Source organism: Parasteatoda tepidariorum, chromosome 8, assembly GCF_982258835.1.
Source record: "Parasteatoda tepidariorum strain Cologne lab strain chromosome 8, Ptep-v5.0, whole genome shotgun sequence".
In the NCBI taxonomy this organism is placed as follows: Eukaryota; Metazoa; Arthropoda; class Arachnida; order Araneae; family Theridiidae; genus Parasteatoda; species Parasteatoda tepidariorum.
The window spans coordinates 85,050,508-85,071,670 of NC_141762.1; the positions used below are offsets into that span (position 1 = coordinate 85,050,508).

Here is a 21,163-nt window from a genome sequence, read left to right on the forward strand (position 1 = left end):
TAAAGTATTAGCAAAGACCTCTAGTTATGATTAAAATTATTCAAGTAACTATTTCAGTATTTCTATAGCAACCAATAAACTTGTTATAAAACATTTAATTGCTAAAATTTAATCATAGAAAGTTTTATCATGGTTTATTAATTTCATTTACCATACAGACTGCAGTTTGAGTGATTGTAACTTTATGCACTAAGCTGCAGTTACATTAGTATTACTGTAGAGTTGTTTTTTGGTTATTATAATAGAACGTTAAAACATTTTATAGCCTAAGATCTGCAGAAATATCCAACGGTGCTTTTTGATTTCTTACTTGTTTAGTATAGATTATTACTTTAACAGTACAAATTGACTAAACACAGTTTTATGTGAAATGCAATAAAAGCTAAATATGACTTATAAAAGTGGAACCTGAAAGTACCAAAGTATCAGAACAGCCATTTAGTTTAACCTAGTTAATTAATTTTTAGTTTAAATAAGTTGAGTAAGTTAGAAATATTCCACCAACAGTAAGGAAAATTTTGTAACATAGATAATTGTTGAATTAAACTATGTTAGTAATAAATGATAGAGCTTGAATAACTATTTAATTAACTAGGTATTTCACATCAGCTGGGTACTATTAATTATTGTATTGTCAAACCTACATCAAAAACGCCTATATCTCTAACTGAGTCGTAGTGGCTCAGGGGATAAATCATTCGCCTTCCAATGAGGCGAACTGGGTTCGAATCCAAGCGATGGCTGGTCGATACAAATTCCGCCTCCGGCTTGCACTCACCATAGTGCTGACGTAAAATATCCTCAGTTGTAGAAGGATCATGAGTTAGAGTCCCCTTGCCCCTTCAGACTAACCATGGGAAGTTTTCCTCTCCATGTAAGGCAAAAGCGGGTTAGTTCCATCAAAAAGTCCACCAGGAAAGCAAATTTCTCCTAATGCTTGATCCAGAAGTTCCCTTGTCTTCTGGATTGAGTTCAAAATTACAAGACAACGGAGTTGAACATTCGTAGTCGTAAACTCAAAATTGTGCCGACTGTTCGACGACGTTTATAAAATAAAATATATCTCTTAACTTTTTTAAATTTCTAACATTTACAATCAAATGTAATGAATTTTCTTCGTTTATCTCAAGAAACTTCTGCGCCTAGAATTTTAGAAGACAAAAATCGATGCCCAATACTACCTTTATTCAATAACAGAAGTTAAAGACAAATAAAAATTCCTTAGCTCCCAAGGAAGTAAGAAGAAAATCACAAAAATAATAGAAGTGTTAAAAAATAAATTCACTAAAGTGAATTGCCCTGACATCTGGATTCAATGTCAGCATTTCTTTTGAAAAGTGAATGATTTTCTAGAAAGATCATCGATAATGTGAGCATTTCAGAAATCGAAAACCATACAGATACTTAAGTGATTGGTAAAAAACAGTAATGATCGCAAAACTTCTTTTGAAAATCAGGAAAATATTGGACATGAGGGATTCGCAGTTCCTCTTGACCTTAGAAGGCTAATGGAAACAAAGAAAATAAGAGGTCAAAAGTGTTAAAGTGTGTTTATATTTTAGTGTTATATTTTAATATTTTAGTATTAAAGGTATGTTGAAAAAGATTATGGGTGTTTGCATAATTAATGATGAGATCAAAATACTTAAAATCTGTTTTTATCAAGGATTATACCTTTTCTGATAGATTCGAGAAAGACAGGTTTGACTGCCATACGAAGAAGTGTTTGACATAGATTATTTGAGGTATCGATAATACAAAAAATGGCCGATGATGTCAAAAATTAATTAAATTATAAAGAGAAGATGTAAATGTAAGGTTTGTAGCTTTTTGCCCAGGAAACTACGTCTTCATTTTGAACAAATTTCAAACAGATGGCGCTGCTAACTGATGAAAAAATTATAAAACAAGGTTTTCAAAATAACTACAATTGATAGCAAAAACAAAGTGTAATAAGTTCGAGAAAATAATTAGCAGCTACCTATGCAAATATTTCTGTAAGAAGGGTTTTGATATGCAGCATGAAACATTGTTTCATTATAGATTTTCCAATAAAAAAATTTAAAAAATTATGAGCTTAGAAACTAATTTTAAAATTTGGTGAGAATTAATTAACTCATTTCCTAAGTAAAAAGCAGCAAACTGTATATATCAGAGATTAGAATTTTTCCCTGGACAGTGGGGAAAACCATGGCAAAAATCGAAGTAAAAAAAAAACGGCAAATTCCTAATAGCGAATAATGTTGCATTGAATTTTGTTATTTTGGGGTTAATTTAGGTCGTGGGTTCGATCCCTGCCGGCCGAAGACTCCCCGTATAGTAAATGGTGACTGGTGCACGTTAAATCTGTCGAGTCTCAAAGTCCTCCATGTTCCCATAACAAATCAATACCTCTGGGGGTACTGAATTGGAGATTGGTCGTTCTCTGATTCAAGTAAAAATTACAATCTGTGGATGCATGAATGGTTCCGCCCTATAAGCGGATGCGACGTATGAGTGAGGCAGAAGTCGAATTCTTGGCCATAGATGACGCCACTGGAAAACAAGAACAATCGCAACCCCTCTGCCTTAATGGTATTCGTCAAAAACAACAAAAATTTGGGAATAACAGCAACAATATAAATAATTTACTTAAATAAATATTATAGTTGTCGATTTTATTATTAAATATATTAATTTTGAAATTAAAAAAAATGCATGTAATTGTAATAAGAATAACTTTTAATCCTCCGCTAAAACATATTCATATAAGCATATTATAAATATATTTATTTCTCTCAAATTCACATTGTGCGGCTTGAATAATTTCTCAAACTTTTCCTTGGTACAATAAAAATTCAGAAATCCTTTATTAACAACTACCATTACAAAATTGGTTTATTGTTTTGTCATGCTAAAACAACAAAAAATAGGTTTTTATGAAGATTTTATAGACTGAAATGACTATAATGATTTTTAAGTTGAGTGCTAGACATAAAGATATATGTCTTAATTTTCATTTTTTTATTTTTTATTTTTATTTTATAGTTTAGTGTTGATTTAACTGGTACAATTTTACAACAGATACAAAAAGTATTAGTACTGGTACGAAAACCGATCATATCGAATTTCACTGGACAGGCTAAAAACTGAAAACTAAAGTATCAGTGATGTTAACAGCTGGCTGTCAGCCTCTGTGTCGTCCATGGTGAGAGATTGTATCAGAAATAAGGAATTCTCGGTGTAGATATAGGAATGTTGAATTCCCTCACAATTTCCGAAATAGAACGTCCCACGCGTAGTTAGGGTTAGAAGCGTATAAACTACCAGTCTACTTAGAAAATCTGTTAATTCTCGTCTAGCGGTAATGACATTGAGGTCATTAGAAATAGAATAAAAATCCTGTCAGCGCACTACCCATATACAGATTTTGTACTGATACTACTGCTATTAGCATATTTGCATATAGCTATCTAATGACTTTTGTCACTTCAGTGTATGTCAAAGCATGGTATGTTAGATTCAGATTCCTAATTTCAGGATTTTTTTCTGGTCAAGCAACAATTATCATTCAACGGTTTGCAAATCACTTGATTTAAATTATGATCCCAGTGCCGGAATTTTTTCGAGTTTTCTGCGACAAAACTCTCGAGCACTAATATCTTTCTGTAAGATACTTTTAATAACAACAAACATACATGTTGCTAATTTAAAATAACAAAAGCTCTGTGTTTACAAAAAAAAAAGAAAAACTGTATATAATTTCTTTAATTGAACATGCAATATTTTTTTTTATTCTAATACTATGGGTGATATTTTCGCATTTTGTAGGGGGGGAAGCACCAATTATTTTCCAAATAATCATAACATTAAAAAAATACTTAAAAATCGTGAAATATAATTACCGAAAAAACGTACACATAAAGCAAACAATCGGACTCATCAAAAACGGATTACTGAAATGCTTGCTTCGTTTTTGAGATTAGGTTGTCGTAATAAATGCCGTATAAAAAGTATTAGATTTTAAAAACTATGGGGAAATTAATAGCAATAACTGCCAAAAAATCAATAGAATCATTGCCTTAAAAAGTAAATACTCAAATACACGATTCCAATTTCCCATATTGTCTGAAATATATCGGGATATTTAAAGACCACGTGAAAATCAATATCGATAAACTACCGGAAATACAATCTAAACAGTAGGACTGGGCTTTATACCGATGTAAGACGATATATCGATTTAACTCCAACATCGTAATACCGATTTATCCATTTCATCTTCAACAAAATTACGGAGTGAGCATTTCGACTCTACTAAATCGATTTATTCATGACAGCAAACGCTAAATCGATGTTGCTCTCTCCGATGTAGTGAAACACCGGTTTAATCATTGCGAGAATGTACAGAACAGAGTCCGATCTGCCGTAGCGTAAGGGAAAGATTCAAGGTCAACTATCAACTCATTCTCTTGGTAATACGTGCGCTCAACTTCTTTGGCTATTTGCCAAAATCACATCTGGTGCAGGGGTTGGTATAGTTAAATCGGAATGGGCCATTGAATCTCTTCATTCAAAACTAATTCACTAGGTTATATCGACATTTGGCGGTTGAAAAAAAAACTCCGATACAGCAGGGATCGGTGCAATTGAATCTCCTCATTCAGATCGATATAGCAGGGATCGGTGCAGTTGAATCTCCTCATTCAGATTTCAAGTTTATATCGATATTTGCGGAGGATTTTTTACCACCAAGTGTATGTGATTGTCTTCTCTTTAGAATTCCGATTTTAGGATATCTTGCTCGTGCAGGAGGGAAAATTCCCATCTTCAATTTTACATATCCTGATTTCTGAAATAGGTTTCTTTCCGTAATATCTTTAAATATCTTACCGGGTTTTCTTTCAGCGTGTATGTTACATTAATTCTTTCCGTACTGTTCGGTTTCTGTTTGCTCGCGCTAACTGAAGTCGCTAAATAAAATTGGTGTTTTGTTTTAATTGGAATAAATTGTAAAAAAATGTTTAGGAAATTTACTAATTTTATCTTTCGTAACTGCCTTTTTTTGTGATCTTTTTAATTATTATTATTCTTTTTCGTTAATTTCTCGCGTGTTTATTATAAATTTTGGGAGATTTATCTTTTTATGGCGCATTACGGGGCTATTTCCGTATCGTTCGGAAATAGCCCCGTAATGCATGCGCAGTTAAAAGATTTCACCTTTCGAATAAGAGTGTATCGTGATGTTTTTTTTTTTTTTTAAATTTTTTTTTTGTTTTGTAGTTTCTCGCGTGCATAATGTTAAGTTTAGAGATTTATCTTTTTAAGGCATGTGCATTACGGGTCTATTTTCGTATTGTTCGGTACCTCTTTTCTTGCGTCAACTGAAGTTGCAGTTTTGTTTTACTTGGAATCAATTGTAAAAAAATATTGAAAGGGTAAGTTAACGATTTTTAACTTTCAAATTAGCCTTTTTTTGTGTTGTTGTTTTTATTTAGTTTCTTGCGTGCTGCTGCCGGAAGTCACCGATGCTTAGCGATTACTTTGGTGCTGATATGGAAAATCTTACCTTAAACGTATTTTACTAAAAAATTAAGTCCCGCAGAGGACTGATTGTTAAGACAAGGTTCTCAGCAGATCACCAAAGTCAAGCATCACTGTCTACGGTCAGTGTGCGGGTGGGGGATCACTTGGATCAGTCTGCATAGGGACCGAGGGTGTGCGGTATTGGTCCTCGTTAAACTGTGCTACCGTAAAGTGCTCGACTTTGCGCGCAGGTCGTCGGGCTACCGAAGCGGGGGTGCCATCCCCTCCACAGAGGGTCAAAATTGTGATGGCATGTCTTCGGATCATCCTCCGGGATGTTTCCCAGACCGTCGCCAATAGCCCATTATGCAGCTCTAGTGCGACGTAAATTAACAAGAACAATAACAACTAAAAAATTAAATTTGGAATAACAGGAAATTGCATCTTATTACTGATATACTTCTTTTTTGTCATTGCCGGGAAGGGGGGGGGGTGAATCTATCACTAAATCTATTCACTTCATTAAATTTTAAAATCTGTGTCCCAAACATATAATTGCTGTTTTGGTAACTAGAGAAAATTGCACCTTCCTTTTTCAGAAAAAATCATTTAGTTGAAACAAACAGATAGCAATGAACATAAGTAAAAAAAAAAATGTCTATATTTTCGTGAAAATACATGCTATTTCTGTTGAAATTCATCCAAACTTTTTTATCAAAGCTATAACATGTTGTAAAAGTTAAAAACATTTACAGTTTTTGATTATACTGGTTGTTCAAAAATATTTTTTTCCTTTTTTTCGTCGTTGGAGATGCTGAATACTAAATAAAATCTTTATTATTATGATTTAAATTACTTTGGAAATAATAAAAAGTCTGAATTCCATTTAAAGTTCTCCAGCACTATATTCCTGATACTTTTAAAAATTGTCCACTTACTACAAATTATAAATAGTAATACACTTTATAAAATCAAGTAAGATAGTTTGATTCATTGCTCTGAAAAAAAATATGAATTTCAAATTTTCAATATATATATATATATATATATATATATATATATATATATATATATATATATATATATATATAATATATTTTAACAGCAAACTTTCAAAAGTGACTTGTTACAAAGTATATTTTTTATTAAAGTAAAAAAATTATGATAGGAATGGGAAATTTCCAGGTGTAATCTAAAAACTAGGGCGCAGGCATGATGATGTTTTAAACTAGTCTTAGTTCATTTAAGCATATTTTCAATAAAAATATTAATGTATAGTTATTTATATATGTACAGAGAAAGAGAAAGTTTTTAATTTTTTTTACTAATAAAATAAATGCAAAAGAAAAAGGTAAACAATATTCTCCAATACCTTTAGTGAAAAGTTACAGAGTAAAATTAGTAAATTGTAGTATTTAAATAAGCTTTTGAATATCTGCAAAAAATTATTCATAATCAGAACAACTTTGTCAAAATTTCTGTGGACTAGGAGTTGACTGTAAGTGAGTTAAAAAAACAAACAAACAATACATTTGAATAGAGGAAGGGGTACTGTGGATTTATTTCTTAGTTTTGTCGTTTAGATTGTTAAATCGATATAACCTAATATCGCGATATAAAAGGGTTGATTATATCGATTTAAGAAATTTCTATATCGTCCAGCCCTACTAAACAGTACATGAATTTACGAAACTATCGGCGTAAATTGAGCGTGTCAAAAAGAGATTCAAATTTTACGTCATTTTGAGACAATTTCGCCCTTTTACAGCGATTATGATTGCTATCACGATTTGAATTACTAAGTTCTTTTTTTAAAAAAATCATTGATTTCAACAGATTGATATTTTCAAAATAAACCATTCTAAAATATTCTCATAAAATTTTTATAAAAATATTCTTAATATTTTTATTTATTTATTTTTAAGTCTGAATTTATTAATAAGAATTTATTAATAATTCAAAATGGAGTAATAAATTAAAAAAAGAGAGAGAGAAAGACAAAATGAGGGAAAGAGTATGTATAACTTATGAACTATAATGTTCTATTATATAGTTATGTGTAAAATAATTTGCTGGTAATAAACAATACCCATTTAATTTTATATTCATGTAATACAAGCACTTTTAAAATTTTTTAAACATGCAGTTAGAGCATATCAATGATGAAGAGAAAGACTTGTACTGCCCAGCCCAGAGAAATTTAAAATAATTTTTTTCATAACGTATTTTGATCTTAACTAATTTAATCCTCATTAGATAGCTAACTGACAAAGTGTCTCCTGTCCTTAATTATTCAGATTGATTTTATGATTAATTGATTTTAATTATGCCCTTCCTTGTTTATTCAGTGATTAGTTTATAATAGTTAAATTCCTTATAAACAATAGTTAGATTAGTATAATAATTAATGAACTAGATTTAGAATTATTAACTATTTTACGTATATATTGTTTCTAAATAATATTAAGTATTATTAATAAATTTTATCAGATGATTTCGTTCATAAACTTAAAAAAAAAAAATCATGTATTTTGCCAAACCTGTTCCACACCAATCATTATCTACCACTCGAATCCATTTTGGTTGGATTTTGTCAAGCAATTTAGTTTAGCGTTATGAAACCAAAAGATAAAATGAAGTATAGAAAAGTTTCCAATGTTTTTATTTATTTATTTATAAATTTTTGTTGTCCTTCTCGGTGGTTTTACGTTATTAGATTAAACAAAACACATTTTTAATAGTTCATCCCATCAAAATAAAGAAGAACTGTAATCAGTATTATATGGCATAATGCTATTGCTCCAAACAACTCAATGATATTTAAAATTTACTAGTGTCAAGCTACACTTTCTCCTGTAATTATATCTTTGAGGTGCCTTAAGAAATCTGTCATAAAATATGCAGTATTGATGGTGCTGTAATCGGCACCAAATATACTCTAAAATATGTTGTACTTATATTAGAGTATATTTGATGCCAATTAAAACTGCATTGAGTAATGTCAGTAGTGCCCATTACCAAAATTCAGCTCCATTGGCGTCAATAACAGTATGACGATTTATTACGGTACGCTGAAACGAATAAGTACCTTTTCTCCATACATAATAACGAATACTTTTGATAGAAATAACTTCTATTTTTATATAGATGATGAATTTTTCTGGCTTCGAATTTACTGCAGTAAAACCATGGATTTAAAGTTTCAGTATGTTTCAAATTTATGGTTTTAAAGTGACTTCACTTAAAGTAGAGTAATTTTGAAGACAATAGCTAAAAGTTGTTATTTGAAATGAATTACGGATAAATTACTTCACATTAGCTGCAAAATAACTGAAGTGTTTTTACAGTTAAGATTGCACTACATAAAATCTGCAGTTAACTCTAGAATAACTTCAAAACTACTTCAATTATGTAGAAAAACTGCAGTTTACTTTTAGCTAGGACTTGTCTGTCCATGGAAAAAATATTGTAAATCTAAAGGACACTCGGCAGTTACAGTCAATCTAATACCTCTGAAAACTTCGCCGCCCGCGGAGATACGGAGGATGGTATTTTGTGTTTTAGCTTTGTCAGGTTGCGTACTCGAATCTTTCAACAAAAAACAAGCACCTTTTAAGTACTTTTCAAGCACTCAAATAATATTTTTAAGCATTATACCTGTATACATTAACAAAATGCAAAATAGTTTTCAAAGACTTTAGATGACCATTAGAAAATAACTAGTATCTGACAAATAACTCTTTTCTTGATTATATTAGCCATTATAGAATGATCGAGAGATTTTTCGGTTGGATATCAGAGGGTGGAAAAGGAAGTCTGAAATTGAGAATATTTTGCAAAATGCAGCAGAGTTACACATGAGAAGGCAATAATCTCACCGGACCCTGCTCAGTAGACGCACATACGGACTCGCAGGTATTTCATCAAACATGTAAAATGATTGTCGCTTTTATACGCTATGGACCGACGGTATGTCGAAGAGAATTTGGAAAACGTTGAATAGAACAATGAGAAAAGCACGCTTTTGCATAATACGTGGCGAAAATCGACACAGTAAACGAAAAAAAAATCTCATTTTTGAAAAGGGAAAATCAAGCACTTTTTAAAAACACCCAATGAAAAAAGCACCTTTAAGGGCTTTTAAATAACGAAAATCGAAAATAAGCACCTTTAAGCACTTTTTAAAAAAGCTACGCACGATGTTTGTGGAAATAGGCACTCTTTTCGTTTACAAAAAAAGGTATCTGGTACCCAAATTCAATCAGCGACCTCGGCGCTGACCGTAAAGCTAACGAATCCCATCCTTGGGTAAACGAAAACCGGTTATCAGTCCAAGCTTCACGAAAATAGAAATCAAGTGTAAAATCCATTAGCAACCCTGATACAGAACTGATGCTGAGAATGAACATCGTGACACTCACTATCACCGGCGGACCTGCGTAACTTGGCCTGACCCGCTTGTCATAGCCCTGGTCAAAGAATGCGTTGAAAATTTTGGTGATGTTGGCTCTGTCATCTCCAGAAGTGGCAACAGTCCAGAAGCATTAGATTGACTGTAACTGCAGGGTGTCCTTTAGATTTACAATATTTTACCAGCACATGGACAGACAAGTGTGTTTTTTCGTAATTGAAGGTTTCGGGTACACAATGAGAGACATAATGTATAGGTGTTGAGACCGAGAGCAATCAATTGGAATGTCAATAGATGTCAAATTACCCAATTCAAAATCCTAGACCATCGTCAAGATCAAAAAGAAGAACGACTTTCGACAGGTAATTACTTCCAGATTAGTATGTGAAATTCAATTTGTTTGGAGCATGGACTACTATTTAATTCAAATCTACATCCCATTTGGACTAATAGTCATTATCACTTGGGTGTCTTTCTTTGCTTCACAGAAATGCAACGCCCCTGTAGCCCTGGGCTCACCGTGCTCACAATGACCACCCTAATATCTAGTACCAAATCCGCCCTACCCAAAACCTCATATGTCAAAAATAATGACGTCTACTTAGGAACCTGCTTCGTGATAGTGCATTCTTTCCTACTAGAATATACAACAGTTGGAGAACTCGGCAAGAGGATAAGTATGAGAAGCGAGAAATCAGCAAATGGCCAAGATGGCCCAAGAACAACGACAACGGCGTGTGGTGGCAGCCGGGGTTGCGGAGGGGCCCAAAAGGTGCCCCGCTCCGGAGGCGGTTCTTCTGCCAGGAAAAACTGAAGTCACTATGGTCAAGTCGAAAACTTGAACAAAAACCGTGCTGAAGTGGAAGCAGGGGAGCCGAAACTACCAGAGGGTTTATTTGGTCATTCTTCCCAGCGACATCGACAAATATTCCTGTCTGGTATTTCCAATAATTTTTGAGGGTTTAGTGTGAGGCCTTCCCACCTTTTTGTTGTTGGTTTTTGTATTAGTGACATTACTGTGACTTATTTTCTGAATGTTGAGAGCTAATGGCGGTTTTCAAGGCACTGCGTGGCTACGAGGAGGCATTACAGACGGGTTTTTAAAGAAGTGTATTTGGAGTATGAATGAAAAGTAATAATCTTGGAAAGTGGTGTTCATTCCCCCTTTAAAGAGTCTGTGTGGATGTGCCATGATTTCCTCACATACAGAGGCTGTTTTTTTATCACAACCCTATAAGGCGCAAGAAGTTTTAATCAAATTTAATGATTCAAATTGTTTCTGTGATTCCTGTAAATGTTTGTCAGCATTTGGGACTGTGAAGACTGTTGTTCAACGTCATGATGCGATTAAACACTAACCATCTATTTTTGGACAAAAAGCTAACATAAGCACAATACTAACATAACGTTAACTTGCGAACTTGTTTGCTCCAATATTGCTTGATAGGTCAGCTCTGATAGTATAGGAGCCTTACACTAACCTACAAGAATGGACTTTTTTGGCATTCTTAAAAATTTATATAAGTAACTTAATTTTCCTAAATTTTACTCAACCTTTTCCTTTTCTTTCCTTTATGACCCCATGAACCTATTGGATTATTGTTTCGCTCACATTCGCTGTACTTTGTTAAAAAAAATTTAAGAAATACTGTAATTGTCTATTTATTTTCAATCCTAACTTATTGGAAATTCCCTCCTGAAACCTAAAATTGCTTTTTTTTTCTAAATGTTTATTTATTTAGTTATTAAACATTTAAATTGCCCAAAAAGGCCACCGCAAGTGATGCAATCAAATACGATCCCTGATTGGTAATGACGTCTTATGTGCTGAATGGAAACGTGCCGCCTCTGTACGCTAAGGCTATTTCAGTGCTCTTTTAGTTTTGATATCACTTATATCGCATTAACATCCTTTGTAAATTATTAGTAAAAATTTTGAGAAATAAATTTGAAGTTTTGAGAGTGTGTGCAAAATGAGAGAAATAAACTTCAAACTGTTCATTTATCACTAAAATATCTGAAGAAATAAATGCAGCTGTTCACCGAGAATCAACATTTCTTTTCAGATGAAATCAGAGGTGTTAAAGTTCAAAGAAAATATTGTTTTATTTCAATTATTTTTAAGTCAAAATTTTAAATAAGTCAAAATTTAAAATTTGCGACTTATTTAAAATAAGTAGCAAATTGGATATAAATAGTATAACATTTAGATATAGGATGGATGATTTTATTATTCGGTATTGCATCAGAACAAATCATTATTTTCAGAAATTTAGTCCATTAAAAAATATGAATCCATTATCGTTACAATCTATGTGCTAATGTTCAAGAATTCGCCGACCAGGTGGCCGAGTGGTTAGCGTGCCTGACTGCGGAGCCGATGGTTGCGGGTTCGAATCCCGCTCAGGGCATGGATGTCCTTTCTCCTTTGTGTGATTGTGTGAATGTGACCCGCCTTATAAACGGGTTTGTGGTTGGGTGACGTGGGCGACGCTGCTCCACCGCCGTAGTTTCGCCACAGGTGGCCACTGGGTAACGAGAAGAGAGTAGCAGTTCTGGCACTCCTGGCCAATGGGACAATACATCCCAAGTGCCCGCCATTTTTTTTTTTAAAAAAAGATGTTCAAGAATTCAAATAATGTAATTTAATTTTAAAAAAAATTTTTTTTTACTAGAGTTGAAGGACTTTCTTTTTAAGTAAATATTTACTAATGCAGTTTATGTCTTCTTTTTTTCTACTATAGATTAACTACACATTAATGCTTATATTTGTTATTCTTTGAGTAAATAGGAATTACGCTACAGTTAGAAATTATTTTTATACTTAAATTTATAAACTTAAATTCCTGTTTCCTCAATATAGTAATTACAAAATATGGTTATAGCAAATTTATCTCCTTATTTTTGCAAACTATTAGTCAGTGCTTATAATGAAGAGTTCTAAAATAGTAAAATTAACATTATACATTTCCAATTAAAAAAAATTCATTCGAAGAGTTGAAAAAGTCTCAGTCAATGAAAAACTTAAATATTTAGAACAAGAAAATTTCGTTAACTATTAACAATGTTTCAGTGGGTAACATTGAAATTTAGCATTATATAAGTACACTGCTGGACAATTGCTAAGGACGGATCACAAATTGCAATGTAGCATAATATTAAGCGAGACATGAGGCCTAGTAGGATAAAATATAGTTGCCACGCTATTCAGACATTAGAATAAAGAATATTTATTGTTCTGGAAAGTACAAAAGCTATGAAACATCTGAAAGAAAAAAATTATTCATTTGATGCTGCGTACGGAAAAATGGAACAATGCATCTATATGTCAGCAGGCAACTTGAAGAAAGGTGTCAGTACTGCATATGTCCACCGTGGAGTGTGATGCAACATTCTACACGTCGCATCATACTTTGCACAACATTATCCAGCAGCTGTTGAGGCAATTTATCCCATTCCTCTGTCAGTGCACGGATGAGGGTGTTCTTGTTTGTCGGAGGATAGTTTCGACCAGCAAGATGCCTCCCCAAAGCATCCCAAACATTTTCAATGGGATTTAGATCTGGAGAACGTGATGGCCATGCGAGGCGTTGAATACCCTCGCTGTCTAGACAATCCTGAACAGCGAGTGTTCCATGACATGTTGCATTGTCGTCCATAAAAACTAATTTATCACCGACAGCACCACGGAAAAGACGAACATGAGGAAGTAGAACTAAATCAATGCATCGTTGGCCCGTCATAGTCCCATTCGCAACCACATGTAGGCGCGTGCGGCCATTGATCATGATGCCGGTTCACACCATGACACTGCATGTCGGATATCGGTCCCTTTCCTGAATAATTTTTGGACAATAACCAGTACCACTCTCGCGCCAGATCAGTTGGTGTCTACAATCCGATGACAGGCTGAACCTACTCTCATCTGAGAATAGTATGCATGCCCAGTCTTGTTCAGTCCAATTGTGATGCTTACGACACCATTGCAAAAGGGCAGTACGTTGCTGTCTGGTCAATGGGACACACATAACAGGTCTGCGGGCGTATAGTCCTCCTCCCCTTAAACGTCTGGCAACAGTTTTTCGGGAGATCTGCATCCCTGTGGCAGCAAGAAACTGATTTGCCACCTGCTGAGCTATGGTGCGCCTGTTCCTTTTTGCTGATAGGACGATGTATCTGTCTTCTGTAGGCGTTGTACTTCTAACACGACCTCCCCTGTGCCACCTACTACACATTCCAGTAGTTTTAAATGATTTCCACAGCCGTGAAACAACGTTGTGAGCGATGTCGAACTCCCTGGCAACATCTGTTATTTTTCGCCCTTCTTTGATCTTTCCAATAATTCGGCCACGCTTAAAATCATCTAAGTGATATCGGGAAGACATGCGGGAATTATCAAGTTCGTCAACTAAATATTTCCTGTAAAACTTTGACTTAAAACAACAACTCTCCACACACGTCAAAACCTTTAAAGCTCTTATCAGCGCTATCACGTGATGAACAGACGTGGAAAAAAAATTTGCATACGCATAACTCTTCTTACTATATCCCATACTTATTCTAATTTTCCACATTTTGCTTTCTTTCATTTTGTGGTTGCTATGGATGATAGTGTTATCAGTCCTTAGCAATTGTCCAGCAGTGTATATCAGACCCACATTTTTAATAAACTACATTAGGCATAATTTATTATACCGTTAGTTATTGATCATTTAAGGTATCCGACTACCTTCGGGACAAAATTTTTGAAAAATAAATATTTTCCACAACATTATTGCAATTTATATTGTATATTAATTTAAATAAACATATTTAATCGAGAAAATTTAAATATACAGGAAATTTTTTGTTTAAAGAGTATTTTTTAGATAATTTTAATGAAAATAACTCATTAACGGAAAACACTCTACACAAAAAACTATTGTACATACAGCTATCAAACTTTTTGAGCCATTTTGTATAGCCCTCTGAAGTGTTATGAACCTCAACTTAAATGATATCATGAAATTTAAAAAATTTATGGAGTGTTAAGCATATTTTTCCATTTTTTTTCACATTTTCTTCACATTATCTATTGCAAAATATCTCATAAAACAAGAAATAATGCAGTTATCTGCATTCTGGAGGTCTGTTACATAACCATCAATACAAGAAACAATTTCTGAAAGTTTGAAGACAAATTTATAATAATTAGTTGAGTTATCTTGTTTTCCGTAGACAAAAAACAGCAAAATTTTCATTTTGAGAAAAACACAATTAAAGTTTATAATTACATTTTTTCTATAAACTATGAATGTTTGTCAGTAGGAAGTTATTATATTTTATAGGGGGCACATTCCTTCATACATTTTCTTAAATTTATTTAACGTAGCGATATTTTAACGTATTATTTAGCGATATTTTAAAGTATTTAGTGAATAACATCAAAAGTCTACTACTTATAAAGCATTTAACACAGGAACAATTTTTTATTAAACAACCATCTTACTGTATTTTCCCACTTTAATATATATGTCTAAATATAGTTTTTATTAATAATTAAAAGTAAAAATATTTTTTATAATATTTATAATAGCCCAAATCTAGAATTTTCTTCTAAATGCAATTTGTTATCATAGCAAACCGGACAACATAATGAAGCTAATATCATCATCAGGATCTCAATATCAATTATTCGATTGCCATACAGATTGTTTTTATCCAAAGGCATCAATTCTTTATTCACTTCCATAGAAATCGATAATTTTGAAGAGCTTGAAGTAATAGATTCTACTGCTTTACACAATTTTGAATAAATGGTATAATCAACTTTACTCAAATCATCGCTTTTGTTGGCATGTTGATTACCGTAATATTTACGTTTCTTAGATCGAGAAGTACGTCCTTTACCCATCTCAATAAATGTATCAAAATAAATAAATAAAAATTTTGAAAGAAATCAATAAATTTCTTCAAAACAAATCAAAATCAAGATATAGAAAGTACGTTTCAAATGTAAACAAACTATCAGAAAATATGCTAACTTTTTATGTTACCCACAAACAGTAACCACGAAACGTAAAATCTAATTAAAATATAATTCAGATTATTAGCCGAGAGTTTAAGAGCTTTTAAAAATTAAATATCTAAGAAAAATAAACACACAAATAGAAATGGAACCGAAACTATTACCTACTACCGGTTTCATTTTTGTAATTTCCGGTAAGTTAGACAGCTGTCATCTGTTACTAAAATAGCTATAACTAAAGTTCTGCTTGACGTGCATTCAAAAACAAAACAGTTTTGAAAACTAGAAAAATTGGGCATTATTATAAAGCAATAAAATAAAAAAGTGATTTTTTGTGAAAATCCTCGTTTTAAAGGTAGTCGGATACCTTAAAACAAATGGATTTAATTACGAAAATTCAAACGAATGCAAGAACCAATTGGCTTTCACAGCGCAGCGATTGTAAATGGCAGATGGACTAGTGTGGTGTCACTTCGTGAATAATCACGTGACTCCCCGTTTCAGGTGAAAACAAAAATTAAGCGTTTTTTGCTTAATAATGACTTAATAAATAGAACTCTTAGGAAAGTAATAAAATGTTTTCTGTTAGTTTTAAGGAATTCTGAAAGACTTTTTTTTTTAAAAATTGAATGCAATCTCTTTGGGCCTATATATATTATTCTTTCTTAGCGAATTAATTTTTTAACACGTAGTTTTATATTCTCTTGTACATTCTTGTAGGTTTATCATGCCACATACAAACTGTCTAAATCAATTAAATATTGTTCTTTTTTCTTTTCATTTTCATAGTTTATGATTTCATTCTACATTACGAAAATTACTAGATAGTAAAAAACTTGGATAGTAAAAAGTTGGCCCCGCGCAACATCATCACGTCAATTAAGAGTTTAAAACTAAAGTTGGGTAATAGTTTACAATCGGAGGTCCTTCTTATGCTTGGTGATTTGAAAATAAATCAACACATATATGAAAATAAACCTAGAACCAATCACGTAACCGTAAGCAAAAGTTGTGGTAACCCGAAAGTGACGTCACAGAAAGCAAAGACAACAAGTAAGGCTCCTATACTATCAGAGCTGACCTATCAAGCAATATTGGAGCAAAAAAGTTCATAAGTTAACGTTATGTTAGTATTGTGCTTATGTTAGCTCTTTGGAGCAAAAATAGATGATGAGTCGGCCTGTCTAATTCAGGGGCTTTAACAACAAGGAAAATCACTATAGCCAAAAACGAGGTTTCAGCAAAACTGAAAGAAAATTATCACCAGACCAAGGCAGGGTGCGTAGCCAAAATTTATAACAAAAAATAAGCAACTTTTAGATACTTTTTAAGCATTCAAAATACATTTTTAAGCACTATATACATGAACAAAATGCAAAATAATTTTTTAAGACTTTACGTGATCATGATAAAATAACTAGTCTCTGACAACGAACTCTTTTCTTGATGATATTAGCCATTATAAAAAGATAGAGAGGTTTTTTGGTTCGATATCAGAGGGTGAAAATTGAAGCCAGAAATTGAGAATAGCTTGCAAAACGCAGCAGAGTTGCACATGAGAGTGCAATAATCTCACCGAATTGAGCTCAGTATACGCACATGTAGACTAAGTATTTTCTCAAACATGTCATATGATTGGTGCTTTCATACGCTACGGACCAAAGGTAAGCCGAAATGCATCAGGGGTCTGCTTAGAAGAAATTTGGGTCCGTTAACGGATCCTTCCCAAAATATCTTTTCATAAAAACGGACCCTTCACAAATTCGTTTATCTTCATTATTGTTTTGTTAATCGAATAAACCCTTCCCTGGAAGGGGGGGGAGAAAGACAGATATAAACGAACTACATTTTGTCTTCGGCCTTTATTCGTCCGAAATGAATATTCTGCTTTCAGCAGTATAGGCTAAATACCAAATATTTATATGATGCATCGCTAATTTAGTAGCTGCAGTTGCTGTTTATTTTTGAAAATTAATTTTTTTTTAATTATAATTTTACAGTGTTGAGCATAATCTTGTATGTCTTTACAATTTAAAAACTCCTCGAAAAAGTTTTTATGCAATAACGGACCCTATTTGCCCAAATTCCCAAAAACAGGACCCTGGTTGAAAGAATGTGACTTAACGTTTATTTTATATTCACAAATTACGAGTAATTTTCACAATTTTACAAAAACGGACCTCTCACAAAATGTCTGGACAGATACCTGACCATCCTTCCATCCTGCCCGATTTTCTCTGTGCCACAACACTGGGCCAGATTAACCTATAGGCACACTAGGCACGTGCCTAGGGCCTACGAAAAACTTGGGAGAAAAAAATTTGTTGATAAAAATAATTTAGCTTTAAAAACAACAAGTGTATTTTGCACAAAATTATGAAGATACAAATAAAAATATAATATTTTTCGGTAATAAATTATTTTGCAGGATCTTATGATCGAATATATTACTTTTTTGCGATTTTTGGATTCAACGAAATCTTGTATTATGCTGTCGAATTCCAAACTACGCAAAATGTCGTATTCAATAGACATAAGTGCGAGCGATGCCAAACGATCTTGATTCATTGTTGAACGCAAATAATTTTTTATCAATTTTAATCTGGAGAAAGATCTTTCTCCTTCTGCATTTGATCCAAGAATCGACAAATTTCTTAATGCAATGAACGTTAGGAAAATTCACAAGTTTATCTTTGATTTGAGCCTTCAACATTTCTTGTGCAGATTTATGTTCATACAAATTTGAAAATAGTAAAAAATCATCTACAAAGTTTTCCTCTAAATCGGATGAGTAAATTTTCACCAAATTTTGCGCTTTTAGTTTAATCTCAGATTCTGACAAATTTTTGTGAACAAGAAAACCAAAATTATCGTACAAATCACTGTAAGCTTTATGCCTTTTAGCCATTTCTGAAATTAATACATCTAAAATGGCGTAATACGTTCCTGACAAAAACATTTGTCTTGGATTCGAGTTTGAAATTACTTCTTGTTCTTCTGTTTCGTCGAAAAATCTTTCGTTTCCGTGTTCTCTTTATTTTATATTCAGTATTCGGCAAAAGAACTTGTGCTTTCGATTCTAATTCGTCGAACGATTTTTCGGTGTGCATGTTTTGAAAATGTTGCAATAAACTATTGTACAATTTGACTATTGTGCACAATTCTATCCCTGGTTCCTGGAGAGCTAAAGTGATAATATTAACTTATTTTAATGCATGCTCCCAAATTACGGTCATAAACGCAGTTTCAAAATTACTTAATTTAACAATCAATTTTCTTGCCTCATGTTTAGCATCTTCCTTTTCAATATCACTTTTGCAAATAGTTATCGATCGAACTAATCACAATGGTACTATCGATATCAACTGCAATATCGGCAGTATGTCGGTATTGCAGATAAAGTTCGATAAACAAATTTGTAAATTAAAATCCATATTAATAAAAATGTAAAAAAAAAATATGCAAGAAAATTTTAGCATATATTTCGAAAAGAGGAGAGGAGTGGGGGAAGGAGGGGAGAGCCCAAAAACGGCTATGCCTAGGGCCTACGAAAGGTATAATCCGGCTCTGACGCCACCACATATATGTATGGATTAAAATAGCATAAAACCAAAATAATATACAACTTTAAAAAAATTTAAGGGATAAATTAAAAACTTTTTGTTCAGCAAATCAGGGAATTAAGGAACCATTGAAATTCAGGAACCATTGGTAAAAGTAACTTAATTATTTCGCTTAATTAATCTCAATAAAAAAGAAAATTTAAACAAAATTCATTTCATACCTGAAACACAGAAGCTTCTCCTTTCAATTTATTAACCAGTTTATCCTCAGGTGTTTCATATAAAAATGGAATTGTTCTACTAGTAGACCAATCAGCATCTTCAATTAATTTTGAACTGAATGTTGTAGGTCGTAATTGTGATTTTGGAGACTGGAACCACTCTGAATGTAAGTCAGGATTAATATAGGGATCGTTATTGGAGGTTTTTTGATCAATTGATGAATACAAGTCTTCATCATCATCTTTTTTAATAGGACAACTACTTGGTGATTTCTCAAATAAGAAACTAGTGGAAAATACAGGTTCTGTGTGTCGTGAAACTTTAGGAATATCAGTCAACATTTCGGTAATTCTATTTTCAATTACTTTTTTTGGGACTTGTAGAGAATCGCTGTATAAGTCATTCTCTTGAATATCACATAGGTTGTTTTTAACAAATTTCTTATCTCCTAAAATTTTTGAGTCAGTGAGTGATTTCGTTGATTTGAAAGTTCCGAAAAATTTACTTTCGGAGTTTTCACATTTATATGATTCTTCACTATATTCTGTATTTTTGAAAGTGTCTTTCACTGAGGTAAAGTTGTTATGCTGTTTAATATTTCTGTCGATATTTTTTCCAATCGAATTTTCATCGAAAACAGCTGGGGAATGTTGAGAGCTATTTGAAGAAATTTCATCGATTAAAGACAGATCATTACTCAGTTTCAGTAAATTTTGCAAGTTTTGTATTTCTTGAACTCGCATCAAAATAGATTCACCGGGCAGTTTTGCACTTTGAACATCGTTTGTCTCCTTCAAGGAATTGTTAAAGTTTTGAGACATAAAATTTCGATCATTTTCAAAATTAACAGGGTTAATTAATTTTCTTTCATTGGTTGCAGGAGGAACATTAATTCTTTTGAAACGAGTATTGAGGGGGCTAAAATTATTTTCAAACATACCATGATCTCTATCATCTAAATAATTATCTCGATAATCACGAACTTTGCTTTGCGAGTGATTTAGAAATGCATTTGGGGGAGAATGAGAAGGAAAATGATCGTTTTCTTGTCTTTCAAGACCCTTCCTAGCATTTGCTTCAGAAAACTCAGGAGGTAGTCTAGTTTCAGACCCATGTTTATAGTCTTTAGAAAGATATTTGGCATGCATTTCTTGAGGAGACTGGAATCGCTGCGTGTTAAATGAACCAGAAAAGTCCCTAGTACTTCCAGGCATTGGCACAGATCCACCTGCACTGTAAATTGATCTACCCAAATCAAACTTGTTTGAATGGTGATGTGTTTGCTCAAATGGTGATTGATTAGAAGTACGGGATAGATAATCTCTATCATAGGCAGGAAAAATTGGTCTAGGCGATGAAGAAGGAAACCGGTTGAAATTATTCATCGTGAAATATCTGAAACATAAAATAAAAGAATGTATTAAAGATAAACATAAGCGTTAATTGAAAAAAAAA

General features: G+C 32.8%; 1 protein-coding gene and 1 pseudogene across 2 annotated transcripts in view; one reads left to right on the plus strand and one right to left on the minus strand.

The window, feature by feature from the left end:
• Positions 1 to 21,163, minus strand: part of LOC107448003 (uncharacterized) — a 50,607-nt gene that overhangs the window by 21,019 nt on the left and 8,425 nt on the right. For both annotated transcript variants that reach the window (XM_087169227.1, XM_087169228.1), the window contains exon 2: positions 19,708 to 21,103. In XM_087169227.1, the coding sequence (XP_087025353.1) occupies positions 19,708 to 21,093 (1,386 nt within the window). In that variant the 5' untranslated portion in view covers positions 21,094 to 21,103. The remainder of the gene's footprint in view (positions 1 to 19,707; positions 21,104 to 21,163) is intronic.
• On the plus strand, positions 7,508 to 10,887 carry LOC122272863 (gamma-aminobutyric acid receptor subunit beta pseudogene; annotated as a pseudogene).